Source organism: Camellia sinensis, chromosome 6 (assembly GCF_055761805.1).
Source record: "Camellia sinensis isolate YWXY chromosome 6, ASM5576180v1, whole genome shotgun sequence".
In the NCBI taxonomy this organism is placed as follows: domain Eukaryota; kingdom Viridiplantae; phylum Streptophyta; class Magnoliopsida; order Ericales; family Theaceae; genus Camellia; species Camellia sinensis.
The window spans coordinates 121,130,617-121,157,928 of record NC_138966.1 but is presented as its reverse complement, the minus strand read 5'-3'; the positions used below and the strand labels follow the sequence as shown (position 1 = coordinate 121,157,928).

The following is a 27,312-nucleotide window of genomic DNA, read 5'->3' as shown; positions in this document are numbered from 1 at the left end:
GTGCTGGAGGTATGCCGACGTCTACCAACGTCTGCCTTCCAAGATATGACGGTCGAAATCAGCTAATGCAAAAACACCTTCTAAATAGTTTTGGCGAACTTGACAATGACTGTACTCTCTCTAACAAGAACTAAAGAAGAGGCAAACAAAAAAAAGATATGAAAAATTTCCTTTAGTGTAAAAAATCATCTTCAACTTTTTAGTTCAAAACATTTTCTCATTTTCCATCACAAAATCTCTCTAAAAACAACCTACTAAGTTGGAGGAGAAAGACCTTTATTTATACTAGTAGGGGAGAGCCTTAGCCATGGAGGCTAACATCAGTGGGGTCATCAAATGACATCAACTCTAGCCATTAGGGCTAAAGTTTCAAAGGTTCAAAACTCCAAAATCATTATATAAATAATAATTTGTATATAATGTATAGGTTTTAAGAATTAAACTAGATGGGTTGCAAAATAAATACGGATGTTGGGTCACAACCCGATCCAAGCCCAATCTCAAACACATGCACAAACTAAGCCCAACTTAACTTAGCCCAAAGCTCAAGACTAGGTCCAAGTCCAAGTCCAACACCAAATCCAGCACATGCACAAGTACAAGTCTAGGCCCAGTCCAAACCAAGACTAAGTACAAATCTAAACCTAACTTTATTGATGCCTACTTTATGAGACAATTCTCATTCATAACTCAATGGTTTCGGCTCATTATTTTTGTATTGCAATCTTCTCACTTAAGATAACACAAAACCACTTAGATCCACCTCAACCGACGGTTGAGTCTCACTTTAATTTTGAATTAAAGTTGCCAAAAAACCATTATTTTCCAACAAAAAGATCTCTTGTTACTTGTTTGTAAAGTTTAAAAGATAACCAATAATGAAAAATGAAGGGAAATTGTAAAGTAGAGAAATACTTTAGAACTCAAATTTTATTTCTCATAAAAAATAGTGAATTGAAGAAATCAAAATTATCTTTATAAATAATTTATAAAATCTAAATTATCCCCCTGAATATGAAATAAATAAAATAAACTGACAAACGCCCTTTTTATTTATTATTTATTGTTGAAAAACTACCATGTCTTTTTTCTTCTCTCAACTTACTCACAATCCAAACACAACAAAGTTGGTGTCCCTCTTTAATTGAGTGGTGTAATGCTCCAACCCTTCACACATTATCGATATTGTCTTCTTTGGGCCACATTCGCACAGATTTGTTCTTTCCAGTGAGTCACCCATTGCAAAACTACTACAGTCTAAACACGCTTAATTGGGGAGTTCTGCTAGGAATCTCACCACCTGGGAACATGCCTCGGTAAGCTGCATTCGACCAAACACCATCTCACATTTCTGGACTCAAGCGTCAGCTCCAATGGGTCCTTCATCTCCAGAGAATTTTTGACCTCCCAAAGAACCAAAATCTTTGTTTCTCTTCACAAAGGGATCTCCATGCTGACCTTGATTATTGTTCTGCACAATCTGAGGTAACTGAGCCATCATTTCCCCCATATTAACCTGCACAGTATTGTTTGCCCCAGTAGCAACCTCCATCACCGCCGCATTAGCAGTTGTTTCTTGCCCTGTGCCACTGGGCTCAGCATTTCTCAAATTATACCTTCCAGCCATCACCTTCAAGTTAAACACACAAAAATGCATTCATAAATACTTAGAATAAATTCAACCACCAAACTAAACCAGTTAATCCATGTTTCCACAATCCGAAGATCACCTAAACTCTCACAACTCTAGGGTAACCTAGAACTGTCATACCTCAAAATTTGGCCAACTAAATATTAAATTAGGACTAAACCCCAATCAATATTCCATCATCCAAATCCTAGGGGTGAAACAAAATCTAAATGTTCTTGTCTTCATAAGGTTTAAGTAAATTTCAATACTCGAAAAAAAAAAAAAAAAAAAAAAAAAATTAACAAACACCAACTAAACCATCCATCATAAATTCATGACTATCCAATACCTCCAACATTAAAGTAGCAACAAATAGTCAAAGCAACTTAAATAATGTAAAGTTATAAAATAAGCCACAATGCCAAATTGTCAAAAGACTAAGGTTAAAAAATAAATAAATAAACAAATAAACTAATATCAACCCTAAACCCAAGAAAACACAAGAAATCCAAGAGACATGTCCTACAACCATAGTTATTTCTCGTCACCACCGTAGTCCCAACTAATCTTGCAAAGGAAGCTCGACTGCGCTCAAATAGAGTGCACTTGAGATGCCAAGAGACAAAATAGGTCAATATACAAGTATATTGGTATGAATACAAGATTTGACACCCATATGTTCACCAGACACAAACAGAAGTAGATTAATTCTTGTTACGGGATAGGACAAGTAGTTCCACCCGCACCGAGACAAAGGGGTAGTTTCTCGAGATACAGTGACATTTAGTTTCTTGCCGGTACACAACTAAATATAAATTGAGTATACAAAATAATAATAATAATAATAATAATAATAATAATAATAATAATAATAATAATAATAATAATAATAATAATAATAATAATAATAATAATAATAATATGGTGGATCAGTCTTGCATAAAAAGTTAGTAAGACCCACCATTCTGCAAAAAAAATAAAGTTAGTATAATTTAATCCTAAGTAAATTACTGAAAAAGTATAAAAATATACTATTTCATACTTAAATTATTTGAATTGACCAAAACTCAAAAAACAAAGGTTGTACAGAATCAAATTTCCTAAAAGGCCACATGAATGAATTTAGTAGAAACTGAACAGGTTGAGAGCAACACTTGATAGAAGAACCTAGATGGAATTCGATTGAAAAATCTGAAGCTGAAAATGAAATAAAACTGCCCTAAGATGATTTTTTTTCAAAAAAGTTCAAAACACGAAAAGTGTTCAAAATAATATGTTACCTCAGTCTGCCCAAATTTTGTAATTTATCAAGGACATTTACTATTTTTCAAAATATACAAATCATTACAATTCAAACAATACCAAAAAGTTCATAATTAATCAGAGAGAGAGAGAGAGAGAAAGACGGCAAGAGAGTGGTGAGGCAAAGAGAAAAAAAAAAGGAAAAAAAAAAGAAGAGAAAATTAGGGTTTTATTTTGAGGGTTTTATTAATTTTTCAAGTAACTCTTTGACCTTCGAAAAATAATTATGAGTGCAATACCCACTTTCCTTAATTTATGTTTATTTCATTGTTTTTATTTATTTATTTATTTGATGTTGGTTTGATATTGTGTAGCGCCTGACTTTCTTCGCACGACCCACTTTCGGAGAAGGCACGAATTGGTCGTCCTACAGTTCGGATTCCTGTCACGGTTATGAATCTAATCTCAGAAAGTGCAATGTGAGACTAATAAATACCAAAGAGTCCAAATCTGTCAATTGGTTTTGAAAAATCAATTTTGAATCAAAAAGCGTCAAACATGGACTGCTTTGTCAGATTGTAGAGTCGTCACCTAAATATTTTATTTTTGAAAAATTTAGGAAACCCTGACTCGTGCCAAAGGCCACGTGTCCGTCATCACCAAAGTTGTCTCGTCTCGAGAACTTGGGTACGAGAGGGGAAGGTCCTGAAATGAGCACTTTTGCTCGCCCGATCAAAGGATTAGCCTCTACTAAACATGAAATGTCGTTTTAAAAACCTCTTCTGTTGTTGTCTGATTATTAACCTAACTTACTATGTGATGTGCACAACATACAAGTATAGACTAAATAGCAAGAATTAGAACAAAACAACTCATGTTTGTTTTGAAAATAGTTTGAAAATGCCACCCTTAAGTGGGCTTTAAAACATGATTTGCCACTTCGCAAAAGTGAGCTTAAAACTCACAATCATCGAGTTGTTCCAATTCAGGCAATAAAGCCTTCATCCACAGGCATTCATGCAATTTATCAATTAAGCAAATAGCCTTATGGCAAGCATGCTATCATGGCAACACTCATACTCATGCAAGGATGCTAAAGCGTAAAGACTTATAGTGTACTCCAAGCCAAAACAGAAAACTAGTTAGAAATATGCATGATCCTAACTATGCAACAATGTCTAATGCAACACATACAAAAGTGAAACTAAATAGGCTCGGCTATCTAAAATGGCATATAAATGCAACACTTGATACACGTATTCAAATAGGTATTGAATTACGATGCAGTTTGAATGATGCGCTGAGCCCGATGCATGCAATACAAATGAATGATACAAACATGCGAACATAAAGTATGCTAATCAAAACATGCCCTAAAACTAACCATCAAAAACGGTAAGTAAAAGGGAGAAAGAAGTGGGGTTGGAAGACATGCACACACGCACGCACCGTTATTACAACATTATGCCCTCGCTAAGGAAGGTCTAAATAAATAGCTAAGCTACATTAAGCTAAGCTAATTATTACAAACCAACTAATTAACTAACGTAGCTAATTAATTATTACAAATCGAATTGAAACTAGTAATGCTAAGCTAATTAGAATATTGCAGAGATGAATTAAATTAGCTAAGCACATTAACTAATTAATTACAAAATCGGTAAATTTACTAGCTAAGTAAAGCAGTAAAAATGGCCTCGAGGGGAGGGAGACATGCATGCTCGGTTTACTTCACCCGAAAATGCATTGCCTTGCCATGAGTTGCCTCTGTTTGCACTCGCGGTGATCTCAGAACATCATATGAACTTCCAGGTTGCATCTACCCCCAACACAGGAACATTTTGGATAATTTCTCTTGCAGGTGGCCGGCCGGCAACCTCAACTGGTCGGTAGGCTACCTCAACTGGCCGGCTAGCCAGTACAAGTGGTCGGTAGGCCCACTTTTCTTTCCAGAATTATGCCTTTGCTGCAACAAAGAGCAACAGAGCCAAGACAATGTATTTGGCAAGAAATGTGTGTACTACCACCCTCCTCATCATGTCTCAAGCTCAAAGGAGTGTGGTACTTGGCTCTCAAGCCACCAACCAAGCATCTCAACGCATGATGGCCCAAGAATCAAGCTTGTACAAGCTTTAGTGAATACGCACATAAGCCTCAAAGTGTTGTCACCCTATCATGCATGATCAATGGTGACAACGACCAAGAAACGCGACACGTTTCATCACTTTGAGTATGAAACGTGCCACATTTCTTGTGTTTGGATTAACGTCCGATCCAAACGCATGCAATGCAACACACATATGTTATCTTGGCATGTTTTACTGTGCTCAATTCTTGTTTACTCATTTTAGCTTACCAATTAGTCCATTAACCGATTAAGTTCAATGTCCAAAGTCCTCTAATTTGAAAGACGACCTAAGCTTCGAGTGCCTTGAGCATGAAGAAAGTATCATTCTATTGGTTAGTAGAAATCCTCGAAGGAGGATTAAAACCATTAGACATGAATGCCTCAAGTTCATGCTCAAGCCAACAAGGGGCTTAAGGTCACTTTCAAGGTGAATGAAAGTTTAAAACAATGGAGTGAAATGACACACATTTCAGCACTGAGATAGCATGCTAAGTGACTAAAAAACAATGCAAACAACTCATGTAATGCATGCTCAAAAAGCCAAATACATTAAGCTAGTGAAGAGCATCACTCTAGAAGCATGCAATATCAAACTCCAAGGGACCAAACCAACTCTGGACAGACCTCAAATATGTCAAAACAGAGGCTAAAATGTGCCGAGATGATAGCATAAAATGCAAGAAAATCATGCTCATGTATTGGCTCATAAACAAGGCATAAAGCACAACTCTCAAAAGCTATGAAAGAGTGAAATATGTGAGAGTGTGACTATACTATATACACTGAAGTTACATGCTAAATGATGCCAAAACATGTAATCATCACATACACAACGTGCTAAAGGCCTCAGGACTCGAAGCTAGTCAAGACCATCTGCACTATAACTATACAAAGCAGGTCTCAAGGGACCAAGACCACTCAAAAAAGAGCTTAAACATGTCATAGCAAGGCCAAAAACATGCTGGAATGAAGTCAACACATGCTAGAATAATAGGCTATAACATCAAGTACACTAAGCTAGTGAGTATGATTACACGACAAGTGTAAGAAGCAAACAAGAGGAGCTCCAACCAGCCAAAAATAAAGTTAGAGCAGGTCCAAAAAGTCACAAAAACATGCTTGAACTAAGCTTCAAAAAGGGAGAAACACATGCTCACTTGGTAGGCCATCAACACATGCAAACATGACATGAGGATAAGGGACCACCCCCTTCCATTTTGGGCCTCAATGACAACTTTCTACCACTGAAATTCCTCTAAGTTTCAGTGGTAGAAAGGCCAAACAAAGGTTATTACAAAGGCTAAGAAAGGTGGCTCAAGAAGCTTTACAAGCCAAAGATCAAAAGAGGGGAAACACTCCCTAACCAAGCAAGACTCAAACCCACATTTTAAAGCCTTAAAATCAGAGTTTTTAAGAGGTTAAAACCAGCCTTAAAATAGCATGCAAAGGTGGTCAAGCACTTAAACAAAACAAAGCTTGAGAGGGACAAGTTGTTACCCTTAAAGCACAACAATAATTCAACAACAATTCTAAACCAAAACGAAGCCTAAGACCTCAAACCAAGCTTCAATGGGCCTCAGCTCCAAAGTGAAGGTGTTTGACTAGGTGTTATAGTGCAAAAATGTAAAGAAAACACACTTTTAAGTACAATATAGCACAATATATATATATATATATATATATATATATGAGAGAGAGAGAGAGAGAGAGAAGAATTCTAGAGTGAGAGAGGAATTTCAGCTCTGAAATTTTTGTGAACCCCTCTAAAGGGGGAGGGACCTCCCCTTATATAGACAGAGCAAGCAAAACCTTGTTTGACAAGCTAAAAGCTTGTTTCCATCTCTTCATACACGTGTATGGAGGATGAGTCTCAGTGAGCAACAGTTGGGTCAAAAGATCTAAAAATATCTAAAAAAAGAAAAAATTGGCCGCTGGCCACCTCTCCTAGCCGACCGGCCACTTCAAGTGGCCTACAAGGGAGAAAAGTGGCGGCAAGTGCCACAAGTGGCCGGCAAGGCCTCTCCCTCCCCTGGGCAAGAGGCATCAAGGATTGGCCCAAAAACAAGGCCAAAACACAGAGTGTTAAGAAGCTCAAAGACAAGACACTCAGCCGAGAACTTCGAGCGCTCAAAACGAGCACAAACATGCGCAATCATCGAGTGCACAACCGATGACATCAAAGTCTTGAGGTCGGTCAAAAATGGGGTGTCTACATATTGCATTTGTATGAAGATGATGGATAGTTTTTAATTATTTTGATTAGTTGTGTATGCAAGGTTTAGGGTTTTTATATGTATTTATTTTATAGTTGTAATCACACTCATGGATATATGAAATTAAAATAAACTTGGAATCCATAGATAAATTTCGAATATTCCACAATGACTCTATGGATTGTTATTTTATTTGAGAACTGGTGAGAAAGAATGTATAAAAAAACAGTGAGGATTATGAGATTTATTTGAATGTCTTAGGCTCGATATTGTGATGTTCGTTCTCATGAGTAGATAAGGTGTTGTGTGTGTATATATATATATATATTGTTGTCTCGTTCTCAGGAGTAGACGAGTGCTTTCAAACAAGGGACGATATCCTCGTGCAAGTTTGGCTTCAAAGCAGTGTTAGGTATGCGGGGGGCACATGGAATATATGTGTAGGTCGGAAGTGAATGGCCGAAATGGTAGAGTTAAGGTACAAAGAATTAAATATGAACTTATTGATATAGTTTGAACTGCTTTGATTTGTACATCTCAAAAAATAATAAATGACCTTGATAAATTATAAAATTTGGGCAGAGGCATGTATACGAAATTCTAGACAACTTTTATATTTTAACTTTTTACTAAAAAGATCGATTAGAACTTGTGAACGGATGATCTTCGTTACAATAGTTTTTATTCGTTTTAGCAATGCAGATTTTAGATATTATTTTAACTCACGAAACAAGCTCATTTTTATTGATTTTTCATAAAATGAAATAAAACATTATTCTGAACACTTTTTATGTTTTGAACTTGTCCGAAAAAAATCATCTTAGGGCAGTTTTTTTATTTTCAGCTTCAGATTTTTCAGTCAAATTCCGTCTAGGTTCTTCTATCAAGTTTTTCCCTCAACCTATTCAATTTCTACTAAATTCGTTCGCAAAGATTTTTAGGAAATTTGATTCTACACAACTTTTATTCTCTAAGTTTTGGTCAATTCAAGTGATTTAAGTATGAAACAGTTCGTTTTTATACTTCTTCAGTAATTTACTTATGATTAAATTATACTAACTTTATTTTTTGTAGAATGGTGGGTCTTACTAACTTTTTATGCAGGGGCTGACCCACCATATTTTATTTATTTAATTTTTTTTTTGTGTACTCAATTTATATTTAATTGTGTACGGGCAAGAAACTAAATGTCACCGTATCTAGGGAAACTACCCCTTCGTCTTGGTGCGAGTGAAACTACTTGTCTTGTCCTGTAACAAGAATTAAATGTACTTTTGTTTGTGCCTGGTGGATACGTGAGTGTCACATCTTGTACTCATACTAGTATACTTGTATACAGACCCATTTTGTCTTTTGGCATCTCGGGTGCATTCTGTTTGAGCACAGCCGAACTTCCTTTGCAAGATTAGTAGGGACTACGGTGGAGATGAGAAATAACTATGGTTGTAGGACATGTCTCTCATATTTCTTGTGTTTTATTGAGTTTATGGATGATATTAGTTTAGTCATTTATTTATTTATTAATTTTGACCTTAGTATTTTGACAATTCGACGTTATGGGTTATTTTATAATTTTACATTATTTAAGTTGTTTTGACTATTTGTGCTACCTTAATGTTGGAGGTATTGGATAGTCATGAATTTATGATGGATGGTTTGCTTGGTGTTTGTTAAATTTTTTTTTATCCCTTATATTTCATTTGAGCATTGAAATTTACTTAAACCTTATGGAGATAGGAACATTTAGATTTTGGGAGAAATATTTACCACCTAATTTTATTTTATGTTTAATTTTATAATTTTTTATTATTATTTCTTTGTATGTATCGAATGATACATACACCAAAGGAAATACCAATCAACACTCAAGTTTCTTGCTCTCACTCTCGTCGACTGCCCATCAGTCTCCTCTCATTGACTAACCATCAGCCACCGTCACTCACCGTCTCATCGCCATGATTAGTACACCGTCTCAAGCCCATTGATTTTGAATCAAGTTTTTTCTATTTGTCTCTCTCTGTCTCTCTTCGCCTGTATCTCCAATCAATCTTCGCATCATAACCCCACAATTCTTCATCTTCTTCATATCGTTCAGCTCCATACTCACTCAAAACTAGTTCAATTTCTGGGTATTCGAAAGATACTTGGATGGCTCAAACCTTCTAAAATATGATCCAATAGTAGTGGTTCAAGAGCCACATGTTGGTTTAGATTTGGGAAGAACGATGTTGATGCTGAAAGTGCTGGCATTTATGGTAGTCAATCTCGTGACGATTTCAACCGTGATGATGTTGAACAGGTTATGCATTTTTTCTCTGTGTAAAATTTGACATTATTGGTCTCACTTTGTTTCTTGTTTGATTGTCAATTTGTCTTCTAGGGTTTGTGTTCATTTTTTTTAATTAGTTGATTTTGATTGTAGAACTTTGTTAATTTATATGTATGGTGGGTAGACCTTTTTTTGGATTCTGAATTTAGCTTTGATTGTTTAATTCTGTGAGATATAGGGGTGTGATCCTACTTAAAATTCTTAGTTCATTTCTTTGACTTGGGTGTTTGGAAGTAGTTTCTTTGTTTACCTTTAACACACTTTACACTGGCGTAACTACATATTTTGGTGGCTAAGATTGATACAATTGCAATCATTGCTAGAATTGTAAAGCTCATGCCATCTATCACTTGCTTGCTCCCCCTCCTTTTCTTTTGTGTTTTTGAATATCTTTTTGTCACCTTGGATCACTTTATTAGTGGTAATTATTTTTTCCCCTGACTATGAATCTAGGTTTGGCATATATTTAGCTTCTACTTATTGTTTTGTTCAAGATTCAATGTTTTACTCTTATTGATTTTTTGGCGTTGCTGGAAATGTTGAAGGATGCAATGAGAACTAAGACATACCAAAATGTTATTTATAAAAATAATTTCTTGTTCAAGGACAAAATAGTCCTTGATGTAGGTGCCGATACTGGAATTTTGTCACTCTTTTGTGCAAAAGCAAGGGCAAAACATGGCACAAGAGATTGTAAAGTAAACGGCTTTTCAGATGGTGATGTCACTAGGAATAATGAATTTCATAATTTTTTTTCCCAGTTTTTGCTTTTACTTCTTAACTGATTTGGCCTTTTTATATTTTCTCATTTTAATTACCAAAGTTATCACAGTTTTGAATGGAAAAGTTGAGGAAATTGAAGTTCCAGTTGCTCAAGTGGATATCATTATTTCAGAGTGAATGGGATATTTTTATTGTTTGAGAATATGTTAAATACAGTCCTCTATTCTCGTGATAAGTGGCTTGTAAGTTACACTGCCCCTTTTTCTTTCTGAATAACCACTTTGATGTTTTTGCTAATTTGGATGTATTAGTGCAATGTTTGGTGGTGGAGTTAGTTTGTTTTTCTATTTTTTTGGTTTTGTTTTGTGTTTTTATTTTTTATTTATTTTATCATGGCAGATGTTATTGGAGTTTAATTGGTCTTATCAACTTGAATTTATTATAATTTGTTAGTCTTTATATTCTGAAAGTTCAACTCTTTGACTGGATCAGATGCCTTTTCTGGGATTTTCAGTGCTTTTGTTTAGAAACTTTATGGTGGTGGAAGCAAATTGATTAATTTAATTTTTCTTGGATTTATATACTCATAAAAGTTTCTATTTGCTTATAATGGGTTTTCTAGTTAAAGTCATTATATTCTAAGAGGTCTATCTTGAGTTGGGTTGTAATTTTTTTAAGTTACAATTTGATTCGTTTGTTTAGGAATTTTGTCTTGTTGGAGTTAAGTCTTAAATAGATTCTACATCAAGTGGGAAAATTTATTTTTTACTCTTTTTGTTCTTCTTTGGGGTTGTCTAGCATCTTCATAATGGATATTGGACGTGAAATGAGATTTACGCAAGTCCTCAATTGTTTTGGCCAATAGTAGTAGAGTTCAATGTTAGTTTTGTCTTGGTTAATGATCGATTGTGGAACAATGGAATTGGCTTGATTTGAGTGTGGTTTTTGGATGAACCGTTTTTTAGCATGGCATTTTTTCTCTTCCTCTTCGATTTCATTTGGTTATGCCTCTAAACTTCTATCTCTTTCTTTTCTACGTTCTTCTTCTATTTTTTATATTTTTCCTTTTCTAGGTGGCTATTTGTCACTAAAGATGACATCAAAGGCTTACCTTGCTTCCAGGTTAATTTCTTTCCTGTCCCATATAGTTCTTTCAAGTTTTTCTTTCTTGGTTTTATGGTGATGAGGCTATTTTTATGGTTGCTGGCTTCCATAATTGTATTGTACTTGTTGAGAATAAAGGTTACTTTTGACTGATAATCACTTTAAACCCCAGCAGCTAGCTAAAGAAATTGAGATTCATTTCATTTAATGATCATTACAAAGGGTTCTAATGTATTATATACATGTGATACAATGCTTTAAACATAACCACTAACTTCCTAACCTAACCACAACTACTTGTAGTTAACTATAGTTCTAATAGACTAATAACTTGATCTGAGGAGGCTTCATACTGCAGCTATCATTTGTGGCTTGAGTTATAGCTGCTGTGTCTTTGGCTAAGGCTGCAGCCTTGACTGTGCTGCTGCTCTATATCTGTTGTTGCTCTATATCTATGCTTAGCTCAGATATCTTATCACTAGCAACCACAGAAATTCTGTCATATTTCACCACAAAAAAATATGCCAATATGGTTTAGCTGTGTCATAAACTTCATATTGAAATTTGCACTCCTACTATATTGCTATAGGGCCATGTCATAAACTTCATGGATTAGGATATATTGATCTTACCTTGTCAAGAATTCTATGGTTAGTGTAGTAATATTCTTGTTATTGGATGACGTCTTTAGGCATTTACATCTAAGGGTTTATGTTATTGTTGTTGCTAGTTTGCAACATATGTAATTGTAATAATAGGTGGAAAACCTTTTATTTTCTTTATTTCTTTCTTCTTCTTTTGTTTGTTTGTTATTTGCAGAGATAGATACTAGTCACAAACTAATTATTCAAGTACACTTATGTCAGGGTATTATCCTCCTGTAGTGACCCTAATTTTTGTAATTACCGTTAAATCCCTAACCTTGAGTTTATTTCAATAAAGCCCTTGAATTTTCGCTTAATTGTGTTTTAAACCCTCGAATCGGGAAGCATCACGGATTAATTCGAGTAAACCCTAATCGATCCCGGTAGATTAATAATCACTTTTAAAACCATATTATTAATTATTAGACCTTATCATTATATATTAATCACTCTAAAATCTTAATTCCAGATAACGCCGTTTCGCTCGGTTTCTCGCCCTTCTTTGTGCTTTAACTTAACAGTACCCATATTTATTATTTTAACTATTTTCTAATGTTAGTATATTAATAACATATATCAAGGTTTCATAAATTTAGACTTGGCCCCTATATACTTTTATTTTATTTCATTCCAACCCTTAATTGTAATATTTTAATAATTAATGTACTTGTGCCTATTATATTATGGTTATAAATACAAATATCTCATACAAATATCTCATATATATATATATATATATTTCTTAGAGCCCAAGTAGCTAGTCATGTGAGAGTTGAAATGGCCTTAATGGCATTGATGGCAACTTTGACCAATTACACCTATGGAACTTGGTCCCTAAGAAACCTTCCAAACCTTTCTCTATATACGCGCACTTCTCCCCCTCATTTTACACATTTTCAACCATGCACTAGAGGAGTGAGAGAGAGTGATCTTGGGAAAAAAAAAGAGAGGGAATGTAATGACCCCGACGTCCGATTAATGCTAATTCATGATTAATTATACTTAACAGTAATTTAGGAAGGATTTGGGATTTATTTGCATGTGTATTGCATTATTTATGTGTTTTTATCTGTTTGCCATAAACTGATCTGTTCATGTTTTGACTTGAAATTGCGAAGTGGAAGCCTTATCGGCGTTCGAATAAGAAATTGACTTGATTTATGTGCTAGTTAGGATTTATAGAATTTTATGGTAGCTTTAACTAAAATTCGGTTCAGAGCGATTAAATTAGATTAAATCATGTTAATTTATACTTGTTTGGGTTATTACACAAATGCCACTTAGTGACTTATTTGAGACCAACTTCATTACACTTAGAAACATCTCTCCTTAGCTATTTTTCTTGTCCAAACCGTGGGATAGAGGGAGAGTGAGAGAAACTTGAATTCATCTAGAGATTGGGCTTGGAACATAGGAGAATTGAAGAGGCTTGGCAAATTTGAGCTCCTAGACTTTGAATTCTAGACCCAAGGTAGGAAAATCACCTTCTTGTTTGTGCATTTAAGTTATACCTTGCATGATCCATGGTAAAATTGAAGATTAAAGTCAAGAATTGGTTTAAATGTTGAATTGAGTAGTAATTCATGCATGCATGCATACATTTCCATGTTTTGAGTTTGAATTCTAAGATTTCTTCCATGCATGTATTAATTTCACTCACATTGTGGCCATTTATCTTGTTGTCCATCAAATTATCAAGTTCGATCATGTTTTGGAGGGTTTGGTTTCAAGGAGATTCTTGCATGTTACATTCAAGGTTTGTTCTTGAGATTTTATTTGAAATTGTGTTCAATTGACTCACCCTTGGGCTTTGATTTTACAAATTGATCATTGAAACACCTTATACTATGAGTTTACAAGTGTTTCCAGAAAATGGGCCCAAGAGGTCGAGTTTTGAGGTGTTGAATACTTGGTTTGAGCTTGGGAGGCAAATCTGGAAATTCTAGAATTTGTCTTCCTCGCTCGAGCAAAGGATTCCACGCTCGAGCGACCATCGTTTGTTCAGAGCTACGCTCGAGCGAAGGAATGGTGGCTCGAGCGTAAATTGCAAGCTCTCAGGTTTTTGGTGCATGCAGACGCACGCTTGAGCGACGAGACCTACGCTAGAGCGAAGAGTTGTGTCTCACGCTCGAACGAGCATCGAGCGGGAATCGAGCATAAAATTTCAACAACCAGTACTTTTTCATTTTTACAGACCGCTCGAGCGAAGAAGTCTACGCTCGAGCGACCCCTCTGTTTTGACAAGCTCACTCGAGCGAAGAAAGCCACGCTCGAGCGAGACCCCTGTTTTCAGCAAGTTTTGAAAAATATTTTTCAAGGCATCCTTGCATCCTCATTCCATCCTAGGCATTCCTAGGCCATGTTTTAGATCCCATAATGAGGATAAGAAATTAGAAACACACTAAGGGCCAATGAAATAAGTTTTGTACAATTAGAACGTGTGTTTCAAGTGTGCATCTGTTATGTGTTGTGTAGGTCACGTGCCATGTACCGTTTGACCAAGTTTACTCCATCTATCTGACTCAAGGCCCACTGTGAGTAATAACTCTGTAAAGTTATGTTTAACCTAAGTATTTTTTGACTGGTATGGTATAATTTGTTTTCTTAAATGCTATCTTACTACTGATGAATGAATGTCCAATTTTCTGAAAAGTATTTGTGGCACCCTCAGTTCACGTGGTCGTCGCTCGGGGGTAACAATACTGCGGTCAATCTGCACTTGGCCCTTGCCTGGGGGTAACAATACCATGGCTACTTGCGCGCAAGATATGGACCTTTGTGGTCGTTGGTACCAACTATATATGTGGGTTTCTGGACCAATCTGATCTAATAGCTAATGGGTGTACCACGTATGATCTTATGCAAAATCTGAATATGAAAATGTATATGAATCTGTTCCTGTTTTGAAGTCTGATTATGCTCTAATTTAAATGATGGATTCTAACTTGTGCTGGACATCATTCATATAACCTCTTTACTCTATTATTATTCATTGGGCTTTCGCTTACAGTTTATATTATGTATGTCGGTGAACCGGCATATGACCAGGGCCAGAGTTGACGGCCTTCTGTACTGTTTTGTCAGCCAACCTTTGTGCCCCCCGGGGAGGTTCCGATCGAAGTTTAATGCCATGGTTATTTTTGTATTTCATGCTAGTCTTAGAGTTTGCACTGTATAGTCAGATCTTGGAAAGTTCACTTCTGTAATTATTTTGTAAATATTGGTGTCCTTGACCGGCATGTTTATGTATATATAAATAAGTTTTAAAATGTTTTGTCCCATGTACGTTGTCACAGCTCATTGGACCTTGTCTATTTTGTATTGTTGCTTCCGCAGCCCCTTATCACTTGATAATCTGTTCAGAGGCCTTTGGTAATCCATAGATTACTGGCCAGTTACGGTGCTAAACCTATAGGGGCGGGTTTGGGTCGTGACAGATTGGTATCGGAGCACGTGTTCTACCGCACACATAGGTCCGTATGAGCTTAGGATGTCCTAGTAAGAGTTAGGGACATTCCATTTGCATGTGTGAGTGTGTGGTAATGCAACTGAATATGAAAACTGAATGTACATTTGAATCAAATAAATTGAAGGAAACGAATAAGATTATGCCTGTATTTATTATCATTTGATGTCTGTATAGTAAGATGGGGAATGCAACGGGAAGTGGTGAAAGTGAATCTTCAGAGGCTCGCATGGGCCGAATGGAACAGATGTTAGCAGTATTGACTGAAACCTTGACACAACAACAGAGACAACAACCTTTGCTCCCTCTGCCTCCACTAGCACAAGCCGAGACAAATAACAATGACATCATCAATCTGACACAGAAATTCATGAAAATGAAACCGCCAACATTCTATGGTGGAATTGAACCTTTGAAAGCAGAGACGTGGCTACTTGAAATGGAGACGTTGTATTAAGTGTTCCCTTATACCGAAACTCAAAAAGTCCTCCTAGCCACCTACACTCTGAAAGATGAAGCTCGCAGGTGGTGGTTACTGATCTGAAATGGTAATGGGAATATAACATGGGCACAGTTTAATGCTATCTTCTACGACAAGTACTTTCCCCAATGTTTCAGGGATCGGAAAGTGTCGGAAATCCAAGAACTTAAACAGAGAAGAATGGCTGTAGCAGAGTATGAAGCTAAATTCACCGAACTGGCACGGTTTGCTCCACATATGGTGGATACTGATTACAAGAAAGCACAAAAGTTTGAGGGAGGGTTGGACCTGAAAATATTTGACCGAGTGGGTGTCCTAAAGTTACCTACTTATGTGGAGGTACTCGACAGGGCATTGATGGCAGAAGCCACAATAGCAGCTAAGAAACAAACTATAACACCAACAACAGAATAGAGAGGAAAGAGGACCGGATTCAGTTTCAAGAAAGGCCGGTCAGTTTCGAAGAGGAAATACACAGAATCCTTCAACAGCTCTAGCCAAAGTATCGGGTCTACTCCAAATTGCCTCGACTGTGGAAAGAAGCACACAGGTGCTTGTTATCGAGCATCAGGTGCGTGTTTTCGCTATGGCAAGACTAGCCACATGGTGAGGGATTGCCCGATGAGATCCAACGAGGTTAACCGTCCTATGGCAAGTTCCACCTGGTTTGTTTCTACAGCAAGGACCGATGTTAGAGAAAATGCAAAAAATGAAACATTGAGGCAAGGAAGAGTGTTCGCCTTAGTGCCTGGTGACGTACCCAACACCTATACTGTGGTGTCAGGTACACTCTCTGTATGTTCTCAAAATGCATGTGTCCTGATAGATTCTGGTTCTGCACATTCCTTTGTATCGCATGCTTTCTCTCAAAAATTGACTAGACCACTAGAACAAATGACATATGTGTTATCTATATCCACACCGTCTGGGGATTCTATGATGTGTACTCATGTTTATCCGGCATGTGATATTATGATTGGTGATATGATGTTATATGTGGACTTATTATCCTTGGACATTAGTCATTTTGATTGTATTTTGTGGATGGACTGGTTGACTAAATACTGTGCTACCATTGACTGTGCAAATAAAACTGTTGTGTTTAGACCACCGGGTATGCCTGAATTTACTTTTATTGGGAATGGGGTAGTTCCTCCCCCATATTTGATTTCGGCTATGAAAGCTGTAAAACTCCTTAGGAAAGGATGTAGGGGTTACCTGTGTTGTATACTGACTGCACCATCTGACAGTACTATTGTAGAAACAATCCCTGTTGTTTGTGACTTTCTTGATGTGTTTCCGACTGACTTACCTGGGGACTTAGTTGATAGGGAGATTAAATTCACTGTTGAAGTGTTTCCGGGAACACAACCTATTTCCAAGACTCTCTATAGAATGTCTACCTCTGAATTGAAAGAATTGAAAACCCAACTGCAGGAACTGTTAGATAAGAAATTTATCCGTCTGAGTACTTCACCTTGGGGTGCTCCAGTTTTGTTTGTCAAAAAGAAGGATGGATCTTTGAGATTGTGTATAGACCACCGGGAACTGAATAAAGTGACTGTCAAGAACAAATACCCTTTGCCCCAAATAGATGACTTGTTTGATCAACTTCAAGGTGCCCAAGTGTTTTCCAAAATTGACCTCAGGTCCGGGTATCATCAATTAAAGGTTAGAACTGAGGACGTAGAGAAAACTGCATTCCGAGCCAGCTATGGATATTATGAATTTTTAGTAATGCCATTTGGGATGACCAATGCACCTGTAGCTTTCATGGATCTTATGAATAGGGTGTTTAAATCATATCTGGATGATTTCATTGTTGTATTTATTGATGACATTTTGATTTATTCTAAAGACAGGGAAGAACATGAGAACCGTCTGAGAACCACCTTGCAGATTTTGAGAGAAAATAAATTGTATGCTAAATTGTCCAAGTGTGAATTCTGGCTTGACAGTGTGGCATTTTTTGGGACATGTAATCAACAAGGATGGAGTTTCTGTCAACCCTCAGAAAATTGAAGCCGTCGTGGATTGGCCTAGACCGACAAATGTGACAGAAGTCCGAAGTTTTCTGGGACTTGTAGGTTACTACAGGAGGTTTGTGAAAGACTTTTCTAAGCTTGCCCTACCATTGACTCAATTAGCTCAGAAAAATGTGCCATTTGACTGGAATGAACAAAGAGAGGCAGCTTTCCAAGAGTTGAAAACCAAGTTAGTGACTGCACCAATCTTAACCTTACCTAATGGTACTGATGGGTTTCAAGTGTACAGTGATGCTTCCTATAAAGGCTTGGGGTGTGTACTAATGCAAAACGGAAGGGTGATTGCCTATGCTTCTAGACAACTTCGACCTCATGAAAAAAATTACCCAACACGTGATCTTGAGTTAGCAACTGTGGTGTTTGCTTTGAAAATCTGGCGTCACTATTTGTATGGGGTGACTTGTGAGGTGTATACAAACCATAAAAGTTTGAAATATTTCTTCACCCAAAAGGAATTAAACATGAGACAGAGGCGATAGTTAGAACTAATCAAGGATTATGACTTGCAAATTTTGTATCATCCGGGAAAGGCTAATACTGTAGCAGATGCCTTGAGCCGAAAATCCAGTGCGAATTTGTCATGTTTGCTATTCAACTGAAAGGAATTGTTGATGAACCTAGAACAAGATGGGTTGTTATCTGCTATTTCTGCTCAACCTGTTATTCTTGATGAGATCAAACAAAAACAATGTGAAGATGAATACTTGAAAAAGATCATAGAGGAATTTGATTCGAAACCAAGGCCAGGATTTGTGTTTGAGAATGGTGTGCTGAAATTTCAAAACTGTCTTTGTGTGCCTGATTGTTGTGATTTGAGGAAACGTGTTATGACCGAAGCTCACAGTAGTAAATTTGCTATGCATCCGGGGACCACGGAGATGTATCATAATTTGAAACATAATTTTTGGTGGCCTAGAATGAAAAAGAGTATTGCAGACTTTGTGGCTAGATGTCTACATTGCCAACAGGTTAAAGCTGAGCATCAACGACCCGCTGGTTTGCTAAACCACTCCCAATACCAGAATGGAAATGGGAGCACATTACCATGGACTTCATTGTGGGATTGCCTCGTTCTTCTCGAGGTATGGACTCTATCTGGGTTATAGTTGACCATTTAACTAAGTCTGCCCATTTTCTGCCTGTCAAACTATTTATAATGCTGATAAATTGGCCAATATCTATATGACTGAAATTGTGAGATTGCATGGAGTGCCAGTATCTATTGTGTCTAATAAGGACTCAAAGTTTGTATCGAGATTTTGGCAGAGTTTGCAACAGGCTTTGGGGACTGAATTGAGACTGAGCAGTGCCTATCACCCACAGACAAATGGCCAAACTGAATGAACGAACCAAACTTTGGAGGATATGCTCAGAATGTGTGTGTTAGACTTCCAAGGGAATTGGGAAACCTACTTGCCATTAGCCGAATTTGTGTACAACAATAGTTACCATTCAAGCATTGGAATGGCTCCTTACGAAGCTTTGTATGGAAGACAGTGTCGATCTCCACTATGTTGGGCTGAAGTAGGTGATAGACCTTTGTTGGGACTGGAACTTGTGCAAGAAACAACCGAGAAAGTGAAACTGATCCAGTAACGCCTGAAAACTGCACAGAATCGGCAGAAAAGCTATGCTGAAGTCCGAAGAAGAGATTGGGAATATGAAGTTGGGACCATGTGTTTATAAAGGTGACCCCGATGAAGGGTCAAACTCGGTTTGGTGTTAAAGGAAAATTGGCGCCAAGATATGTTGGACCTTATGAAGTCCTCAAAAAGATCAATCCGGTATCGTATCGGGTAGCCTTACCTCCAGTAATGGAACACATGCATAACGTCTTTCATGTATCGATGCTACAAGAATATCTGAGAGATCCACTTCACGCCATCGAACCGACATATGTACTTTTGAAAGATGACTACACTTATGAGGAAAGACCTATCCAGATTGTGAATCGCCGAATCAAAAGGTTGTGAAATAAAGAAATACCGTTGGTAAAAGTTGATTGGAAAAACCACGGAGGAACCTACGCAACTTGGGAAACCGAGGAAGACATGATGAAGAGACGTCCGGAATTGTTCTCATTGGACCCAATGTTGATTCAGAATGAAGGTAATTCGAGTTTGGAGGACCAAACTCCTTTAAGGGGGGAAGACTGTAATGACCCCGACCTCCGATTAATGGTAATTCATGATTAATTATGCTTAACAGTAATTTATGAAGGATTTGGGATTTATTTGCATGTGTATTGCATTATTTATGTGTTTTTATCTATTTGCCATAAACTAATCTGTTCATGTTTTGACTTGAAATTGCGAAGTGGAAGCCTTATCGGCGTTCGCATCAGAAATTGACTTGATTTATGTGCTAGTTAGGATTTATAGAATTTTATGGTAGGTTTAACTAAAATTCGGTTCGGAGCGACTAAATTAGATTAAATCATGTTAATTTATACTTGTTTGGGTTATTACACAAATGCCACTTAGTGACTTATTTGAGACCAACTTCATTACACTTAGAAACATCTGTCCTTAGCCATTTTTCTTGTCCAAACCGTGGGATAGAGGGAGAGTGAGAGAAACTTGAATTCATCTAGAGATTGGGCTTGGAACATAGGAGAATTGAAGACGCTTGGCAAATTTGAGCTCTTAGACTTTGAATTCTAGACCCAAGGTAGGAAAATCACCTTCTTGTTTGTGCATTTAAGTTATACCTTGCATGATCCATGGTAAAATTGAAGATTAAAGTCAAGAATTGGTTTAAATGTTGAATTGAGTAGTAATTCATGCATGCATGCATACATTTCCATGTTTTGAGTTTGAATTCTTAGATTTCTTCCATGCATGTATTAATTTCACTCACATTGTGGCCATTTATCTTGTTGTCCATCAAATTATCAAGTTCGATCATGTTTTGGAGGGTTTGGTTTCAAGGAGATTCTTGCATGTTACATTCAAGTTTTGTTCTTGAGATTTTATTTGAAATTGTGTTCAATTGACTCACCCTTGGGCTTTGATTTTACAAATTGATCATTGAAACACCTTATACTATGAGTTTACAAGTGTTTTTCAGAAAATGGGCCCAAGAGGTCGAGTTTTGAGGTGTTGAATACTTGGTTTGAGCTTGGGAGGCAAATCTGGAAATTCTAGAATTTGGCTTCCTCGCTCGAGCGAAGGATTCCACGCTCGAGGGACCATCGTTTGTTCAGAGCTACGCTCGAGCGAAGGAATGGTGGCTCGAGGGTAAATTGCAAGCTCTCAGGTTTTTGGTGCACGCAGACACACGCTCGAGCGACGAGACCTACGCTCGAGCGAAGAGCTGTGTCTCACGCTCGAGCGAGCATCGAGCAGGCATCGAGCGTAAAATTTCAACAACCAGTACTTTTACATTTTTACAGACCACTCGAGCAAAAGAGTCTATGCTCGAGCGACCCCTCTATTTTGACAAGCTCGCTCGAGCGAAGAAAGCCACACTCGAGCGAGACCCCTGTTTTCAGCAAGTTTTGAAAAATATTTTTCAAGGCATCCTTGCATCCTTATTCCATCCTAGGCATTCCTAGGCCATGTTTTAGACCCCATAATGAGGATAGGAAATTAGAAACACACTAAGGGCCAATGAAATAAGTTTTGTACAATTAGAACGTGTGTTTCAAGTGTGCATCTGTTATGTGTTGTATAGGTCACATGCCACGTACCGTTTGACCAAGTTTACTCCGTCTGTCTGACTCAAGGCCCACTGTTAGTAATAACTCCGTAAAGTTATGTTTAACCTAAGTATTTTCTGACTGGTATGGTATAATCTGTTTTCTCAAATGCTATCTTACTACTAATGAATGAATGTCCAATTTTCTGAAAAGTATTTGTGGCACCCTTAGTTCACATGGCCCTCGCCTGGGGGTAACAATACCGCGGTCAATCTGCACGTGGCCCTTGCCTGGGGGTAACAATACCATGGCTACTTGCGCGCAAGATATGGACCTTTGTGGTCGTTGGTACCAACTATATATGTAGGTCTCTGGACCAATCTGATCTAATAGCTAATGGGTGTACCACGTATGATCTTATGCAAAATCTGAATATGAAAATGTATATGAATCTGTTCCTATTTTGAAGTCTGATTATGCTCTAATTTAAATGATGGATTCTAACTTGTGCTGGATATCATTCATATAACCCCTTTACTCTGTTATTATTCGCTAGGCTTCCGCTCACAGTTTATATTATGTATATAGGTGAGCCGGCACATGACTAGGGCCAGAGTTGACGACCTTCTGTACTGTTTTGTCAGCCAACCTTTATGCCCCCCGAGGAGATTCCGATCGAAGTTTAATGTCATGGCTGTTTTTGTATTTCATGCTAGTCTTAGAGTTTGCATTGTATAGTCAGATCTTGGGAAGTTCACTTCTGTAATTATTTTGTAAATATTGGTGTCCTTGACTGGCATGTTTATGTATATATAAATAAGTTTTAAAATGTTCTGTCCCATGTACGTTGTCACAGCTCATTGGACCTTGTCTATTTTGTATTATTGCTTCCGCAGCCCCTTATCACTTGATAATCTGTTCAGAGGCCTTTGGTAATACGTGGATTACTGGCCGGTTACGGTGCCAAATCTATAGGGGCGGGTTTGGGTCGTGACAAGGAGAGAGAGAGAAAGAGGAGAAGAAGAAAAAGAAGAATTTTGTTGAGTCTTGTACAACAAAGGTAAACATACATCACCTCTTCCCTCAAGTACTTTTACCACTTGTTTTTCCCCTCCTAATACATGCTCTTTATATATATATATATATATATATATTGTAGTCTAGGCCTACACTCTTGTATAAATGTGTATTAATCAAGAAATGGTATGCTTCTTTTTTTTTCTTAAATTTCCAGCGGCAAATCTTTTCCCTCTCTTGAATTTATTTTCCTATCAAAGCTCCATAAACTCAAAATCTGTTTTTATGGTGTAATATTTGGTATGTCTAGAGTATGTGATAATTTTGGTAGGACCTAAGGACGTATTTTTATAACCTAAACAATTTTTCTAAGTTTGTTACTCACAGAACCAGAAAAACAGTCAACTTTCTCTATTTTTATAAAATTCCAAAAAAATAATCTTGAGTCCAATTTTATGTCAAAATCTTAATCTGGGTGTTATATTTTAACTAAAATTTGTTTGAACTCAAGAGAGTGAGGGGTTCGAGAGAAACACCAATTTGCGTAACGGTCAACGAATCTGGACCGATCTTGGTAATTTTGAATTATCTTAAAATCTAAAATACCTATCCTACTTTCGTAAATTGAGTTTGAAACTAGACTTGTTTATCTACAAACTCACACGAGGCCAAGTACTTAGGGCCAATAAAAATATTTTTTTCATAATTATTTTCAAACTGGTTCAAATCTGGAAATTTGGAAATTTGTGCTTATATGCTCTTATTTGGTTTGCAACTCTTATATTCTATGTTTCTTGAATGTTTTAGTCTTGATATGTAATCTATGATAAATTATGAATTTTCTTTACCATGAATAAATTACTTGTTGTTTAGTTTGGATTCGTAATTATATTGACCATGTTTTGCTATAGCTGAGAACATAATGCACTTAATAAAGGGGGAAATCAAATAGGATGGTAATGGGTTGCGATCATTGTATTAAATTTTATGAGATAATGAACGATGGATTCAAGAGTATGATATAGTGGAATGTGTTCTATTTTTGTGAAGTCTTGCGCAAGTGTATTTTCGAACCCTAACATGGCACGGGAGGTATTCTGGCTACTTAACGGAAATGGGAGGTATAAGGGTGGCAGTGAGGGTCTCACACAGGGAGAGTATCCCTGGAAGCTCATTCCCTTGGGGTAGAACGTGATGTCACCACTCGGGTATGTAACCTAGGTGGGTGGGCATCATTGGTAATTGTGCGGTAAGCGACGCACTGGTGGTTATGTAGTAAGCGACGCATTGGTATTGTACTAACCAAGGTGGAGTCAGAATTGCCCATGGTCAGTGTTAGTGGTTGGGTAGGAATGGCATTCCACGGGGAGTTGCCTAGAACTAACTAAAATTGACTATTATTCATGAGAACTGAAATTTAATTATAAGCTCTGCTTAATTATTGGTTTCGCTGTATGTTATGATCTTGCCGTTATGTTACTTGTGTGCTTGGAATGAGAAAAGGGTCGGGGTGTGTGTGTTTACTGGGCATTCCAAGCTCATCGCGTTTTATGCCAGGTGAAGGCGAGTTTTACACCAAGAATGGAACCCCTAAAAGCTTTGCGGAACCATGGCTGCCTTAGAGATTAGATTTTATAATTCTTGTATTTTTTATAATCTTTTTGGTATCAAGGAACTAATCTGTATTTAAAGACTTGAAGAATTTTATTTGTAACTCTTTTAGTGTAATTATTTGTATTTTGTGCTTAAAAATGATGTGTATCTGCTAGTTAAACCCTGGTATATCGTTGTATTATATTATCAAAATTTGGGCCGTTACACTTCCTCCTTCTTTTTTCAATACAATTGTGTAATTTTTGTTAGTGCGTGATTCTTATTAGGAAAAGAACAAAATTCTATGTGGAAATTATGCCAAGTAGTGTTGCGAAAAGGTCGAATTTGGTGTGGATCAGGTAAAGGCTTATATCAAATCTAATTGCTCTTAAATACTTGAACATGAGTTTAAATTTGATAAACTATTTAGAACTATGACTTTAAAACTTGGCCTATCAATCTTGAGGTTGTGGGTTCATACTTTGAAGCCAGCCACTTTCTGCAAATTTTTCCATAAGGTTAGCTCTATATCTAATCTACCCCTCCCAAAACCCTTTTGATGGGGGAGCTAAACTGTATGCTCTTTTTTTCTTTTTTTTTTTATCACTTTGATTTGAATTGAAATTTGGGTTTCACAAGGTAGATTTGTGTATATGGTTCCAATTTAAGTGAATTATTTATATAGGAAAAATTTATCTTAGTATATTATATTACTTGAATTTAATTTATATGGGTTCCTGTTTGATCTATTTATAATCAAATTATAATTGTTTTATATTTGGGTTGGCTGTCAATCTTGGTTGTGCCCATTGGCAATCTTAATGTTAGTTAATTATGAATGTCGGCTTCTTCTTCTTCCTCTCTTTTCTTTTCTTGTTGGATGAATGTTAGTTAATTAAAACTTTTAGACCACTGACTCTTGATTGCAGTGGCAGAGCACAGATTGTAGTGTCAGAGCACAAATTGTAGTGTTGCTACTGGTCATCAAAATGGCAGGGCATTAGTATTAGTAGTATTAGTAGTATTATATATAACAATCAAATTAGTTGCTAGATGGTAGGCATGTTAAGTTGTACTCACTACTACAAAAATGCTTAAAGATCAAACTTAAGGAAATTAAAACATGACACTTTTAATGAAAACCAAAAACTACCTCGTAGAAAATTGAAAGTTCAAAGGAGATAGAAAGTTCTTTAAAAAATTGATTCTGGTTAAATTTGTAACCGACTCAAATAATTCTCATTATCAATATGAATTGGAACACTTGATCCGACTACTAGAAGGGTACAAGTTAGTAAGGTGTACTTGAAAAGACTTGGTTGTATGGCAAGTATATATGCACATTTGTATTTTTCTTGCCCCTTGATGATTATATAAGAGCAGTTACTCAATATAGTAATCAATGTCATGTGGAAAATGGTTCCATTTTTTGAAAGCCATTTCATTTACGTGCAACACCATCTTTAGCTTTGTTGGACAACATTGTACCCTCTATATCTTATGATTTAAAGTTTCCTTTTTATAGGTATAACTCACATATATGTTGTTCTGTTGGCTCTATCCAGATGAAGAATGGGAAGGAGTTTCTTCTTACAGATTCTGTTGGATTTATTCAAAAGTTACCAACTACAATGGTAAGCTCTGTTACATCTTCAAGTTGCACATGTGACAATCATTGCTACTAATAATTTATATCATACTTGAAAGTGGAGATGCAAAATGAGTGTTTTATCTGCATATTCATGATTGTCAAACTAAAGATTTATGTCCCTAAACCCTTTGTTTGTGTGTGTGTGTGTGTGTTTGTTTGTGTTTATTTCATTTATCAAATTTAAATTAAGTGATAGGTTGCCACTTGAAGCATTTATTGAGTGGCACAGTAGACTTAAACCATTTTGTCCAGACTTGGGAAGGATGTTCTGCCTTTGTTACTCCGACTAGTTTTCTACAAAACTGATCTTTTTCAAGTTTGAGATGTTTATCTGGAATGTGAATCTACTTGTTGATGTTGACCATTCAATATTTTGTTAGTGACAAGTGCTTGATTATGGCCATAGCATCTCTTGTGTTATAGGGAAGCCACAAGATTACTAATACATTTATTCACAATAGATTGATAAAGCCAGTGATCCTCTGAAAATCAAATTGGAAGCAGAGAAAAGAAAAGACGCAGTATGCATCTCTGCCATAAATGGTAATGGATTAGATGAATTCTGCAGTGCAGTTCAGGAAAAACTTAAGGTAGTTGATGTTAATTTTTTCAGTGTCCTTCAGAATAGTTGTTTCTGTTGGTTTATTTTTCACATGTGTTGTGTTGCATGGAAACTCTGTAAATTAGGAATTTGATGCAGGATTCATTCCAATGATTGGAAAAATCTGTATTTACAACGCAAATGTATTGCTTTTGGTATATGCTTTACTATAGCTATGTTTTTAGGAGTGCAGTTATCTATATACTTTGTGGTCCTTTGCTATTAGGTTGCTATTATAGCCAGAACAATTATGGCTTTTACTCAAGCAGAGTACAATTGCTAATTGCTTTAAACAAATGTATTATGCTTTAGCAAAAGCCACTATGGCTTTTACTCAAGCAGAGTACAATTGCTAATTGCTTTAAACAAATGTATTATGCTTTAGCAAAAGCCACTATTGTTCATGCAATAGAGCTGCCCTATTGCAAATGTAGAGACACTTGTTTTCATTTTTTTTAGTTACAATTCTCATGCCTAGTAGTTAACGTGAACACACAACTACAAAAGATTATATAGAAATCAAGAACAGTCTCTACAAATAATTAGTTTATTTATATGCTTCTAGTGGTTTCTGAATTAATTTGTGTTTTCATTTTTCAAGTTAGAAATTTCTTGGAGAGATGCAATATATGGTCAAAGAATTCAAGAACTTACTTTTCAAGTTTTTTCATTTTTTAAAATATGTAACCATAGTTAAAAACTTTTTATTTAGTTCATTTGTATATACTTTCGAATATTTAACTTTCATTTATGAAATATATGACGTTATTTCATTCAATATATGGTTGTGATTCAAAGTATAATA

At 36.5% G+C, this 27,312-nt stretch overlaps 1 protein-coding gene across 16 annotated transcripts; it reads left to right on the top strand.

Moving 5' to 3' along the window:
• The first annotated feature begins 8,953 nt into the window (after positions 1-8,953).
• Positions 8,954-26,707, top strand: LOC114292248 (uncharacterized). Of its 16 annotated transcripts, none has more exons than XR_014332905.1 (7): positions 8,954-9,512; positions 11,339-11,387; positions 15,350-20,185; positions 22,542-22,705; positions 24,543-24,614; positions 25,821-25,889; positions 26,368-26,679. XR_014332905.1 is itself a non-coding variant. In XM_082874614.1 (5 exons), exons 1-5 carry the CDS (start codon positions 11,215-11,217, stop codon positions 26,678-26,680), a joined length of 570 nt encoding a protein of 189 aa, XP_082730740.1. In that variant the 5' UTR covers positions 8,973-11,214; the 3' UTR covers positions 26,681-26,707. The 16 variants fall into 16 exon arrangements, 4 of the variants coding, with proteins under 4 accessions (XP_082730740.1, XP_082730739.1, XP_028091958.1 ...); XR_014332911.1 differs by lacking the exon at positions 15,350-20,185 and adding an exon at positions 14,489-14,547 and having other exon boundaries at positions 9,020-9,512; positions 22,234-22,705; XR_014332908.1 differs by lacking the exon at positions 15,350-20,185 and adding an exon at positions 14,489-14,547 and having other exon boundaries at positions 9,025-11,387; positions 22,234-22,705.
• The last annotated feature ends 605 nt before the right edge of the window (positions 26,708-27,312 follow it).

Bases quoted from the DNA above. Each gene is read 5' to 3' on its own strand.
- LOC114292248 (XM_082874613.1), top strand. From the start codon at position 11,215: ATGAACCGTTTTTTAGCATGGCATTTTTTCTCTTCCTCTTCGATTTCA. The intron at 11,388-24,542 runs GTTAATTTCTTT...GATTCTTATTAG, and splicing joins AAGGCTTACCTTGCTTCCAG to GAAAAGAACAAAATTCTATG. The intron at 24,615-25,780 runs GTAAAGGCTTAT...TCCTTTTTATAG, and splicing joins TCGAATTTGGTGTGGATCAG to GTATAACTCACATATATGTT.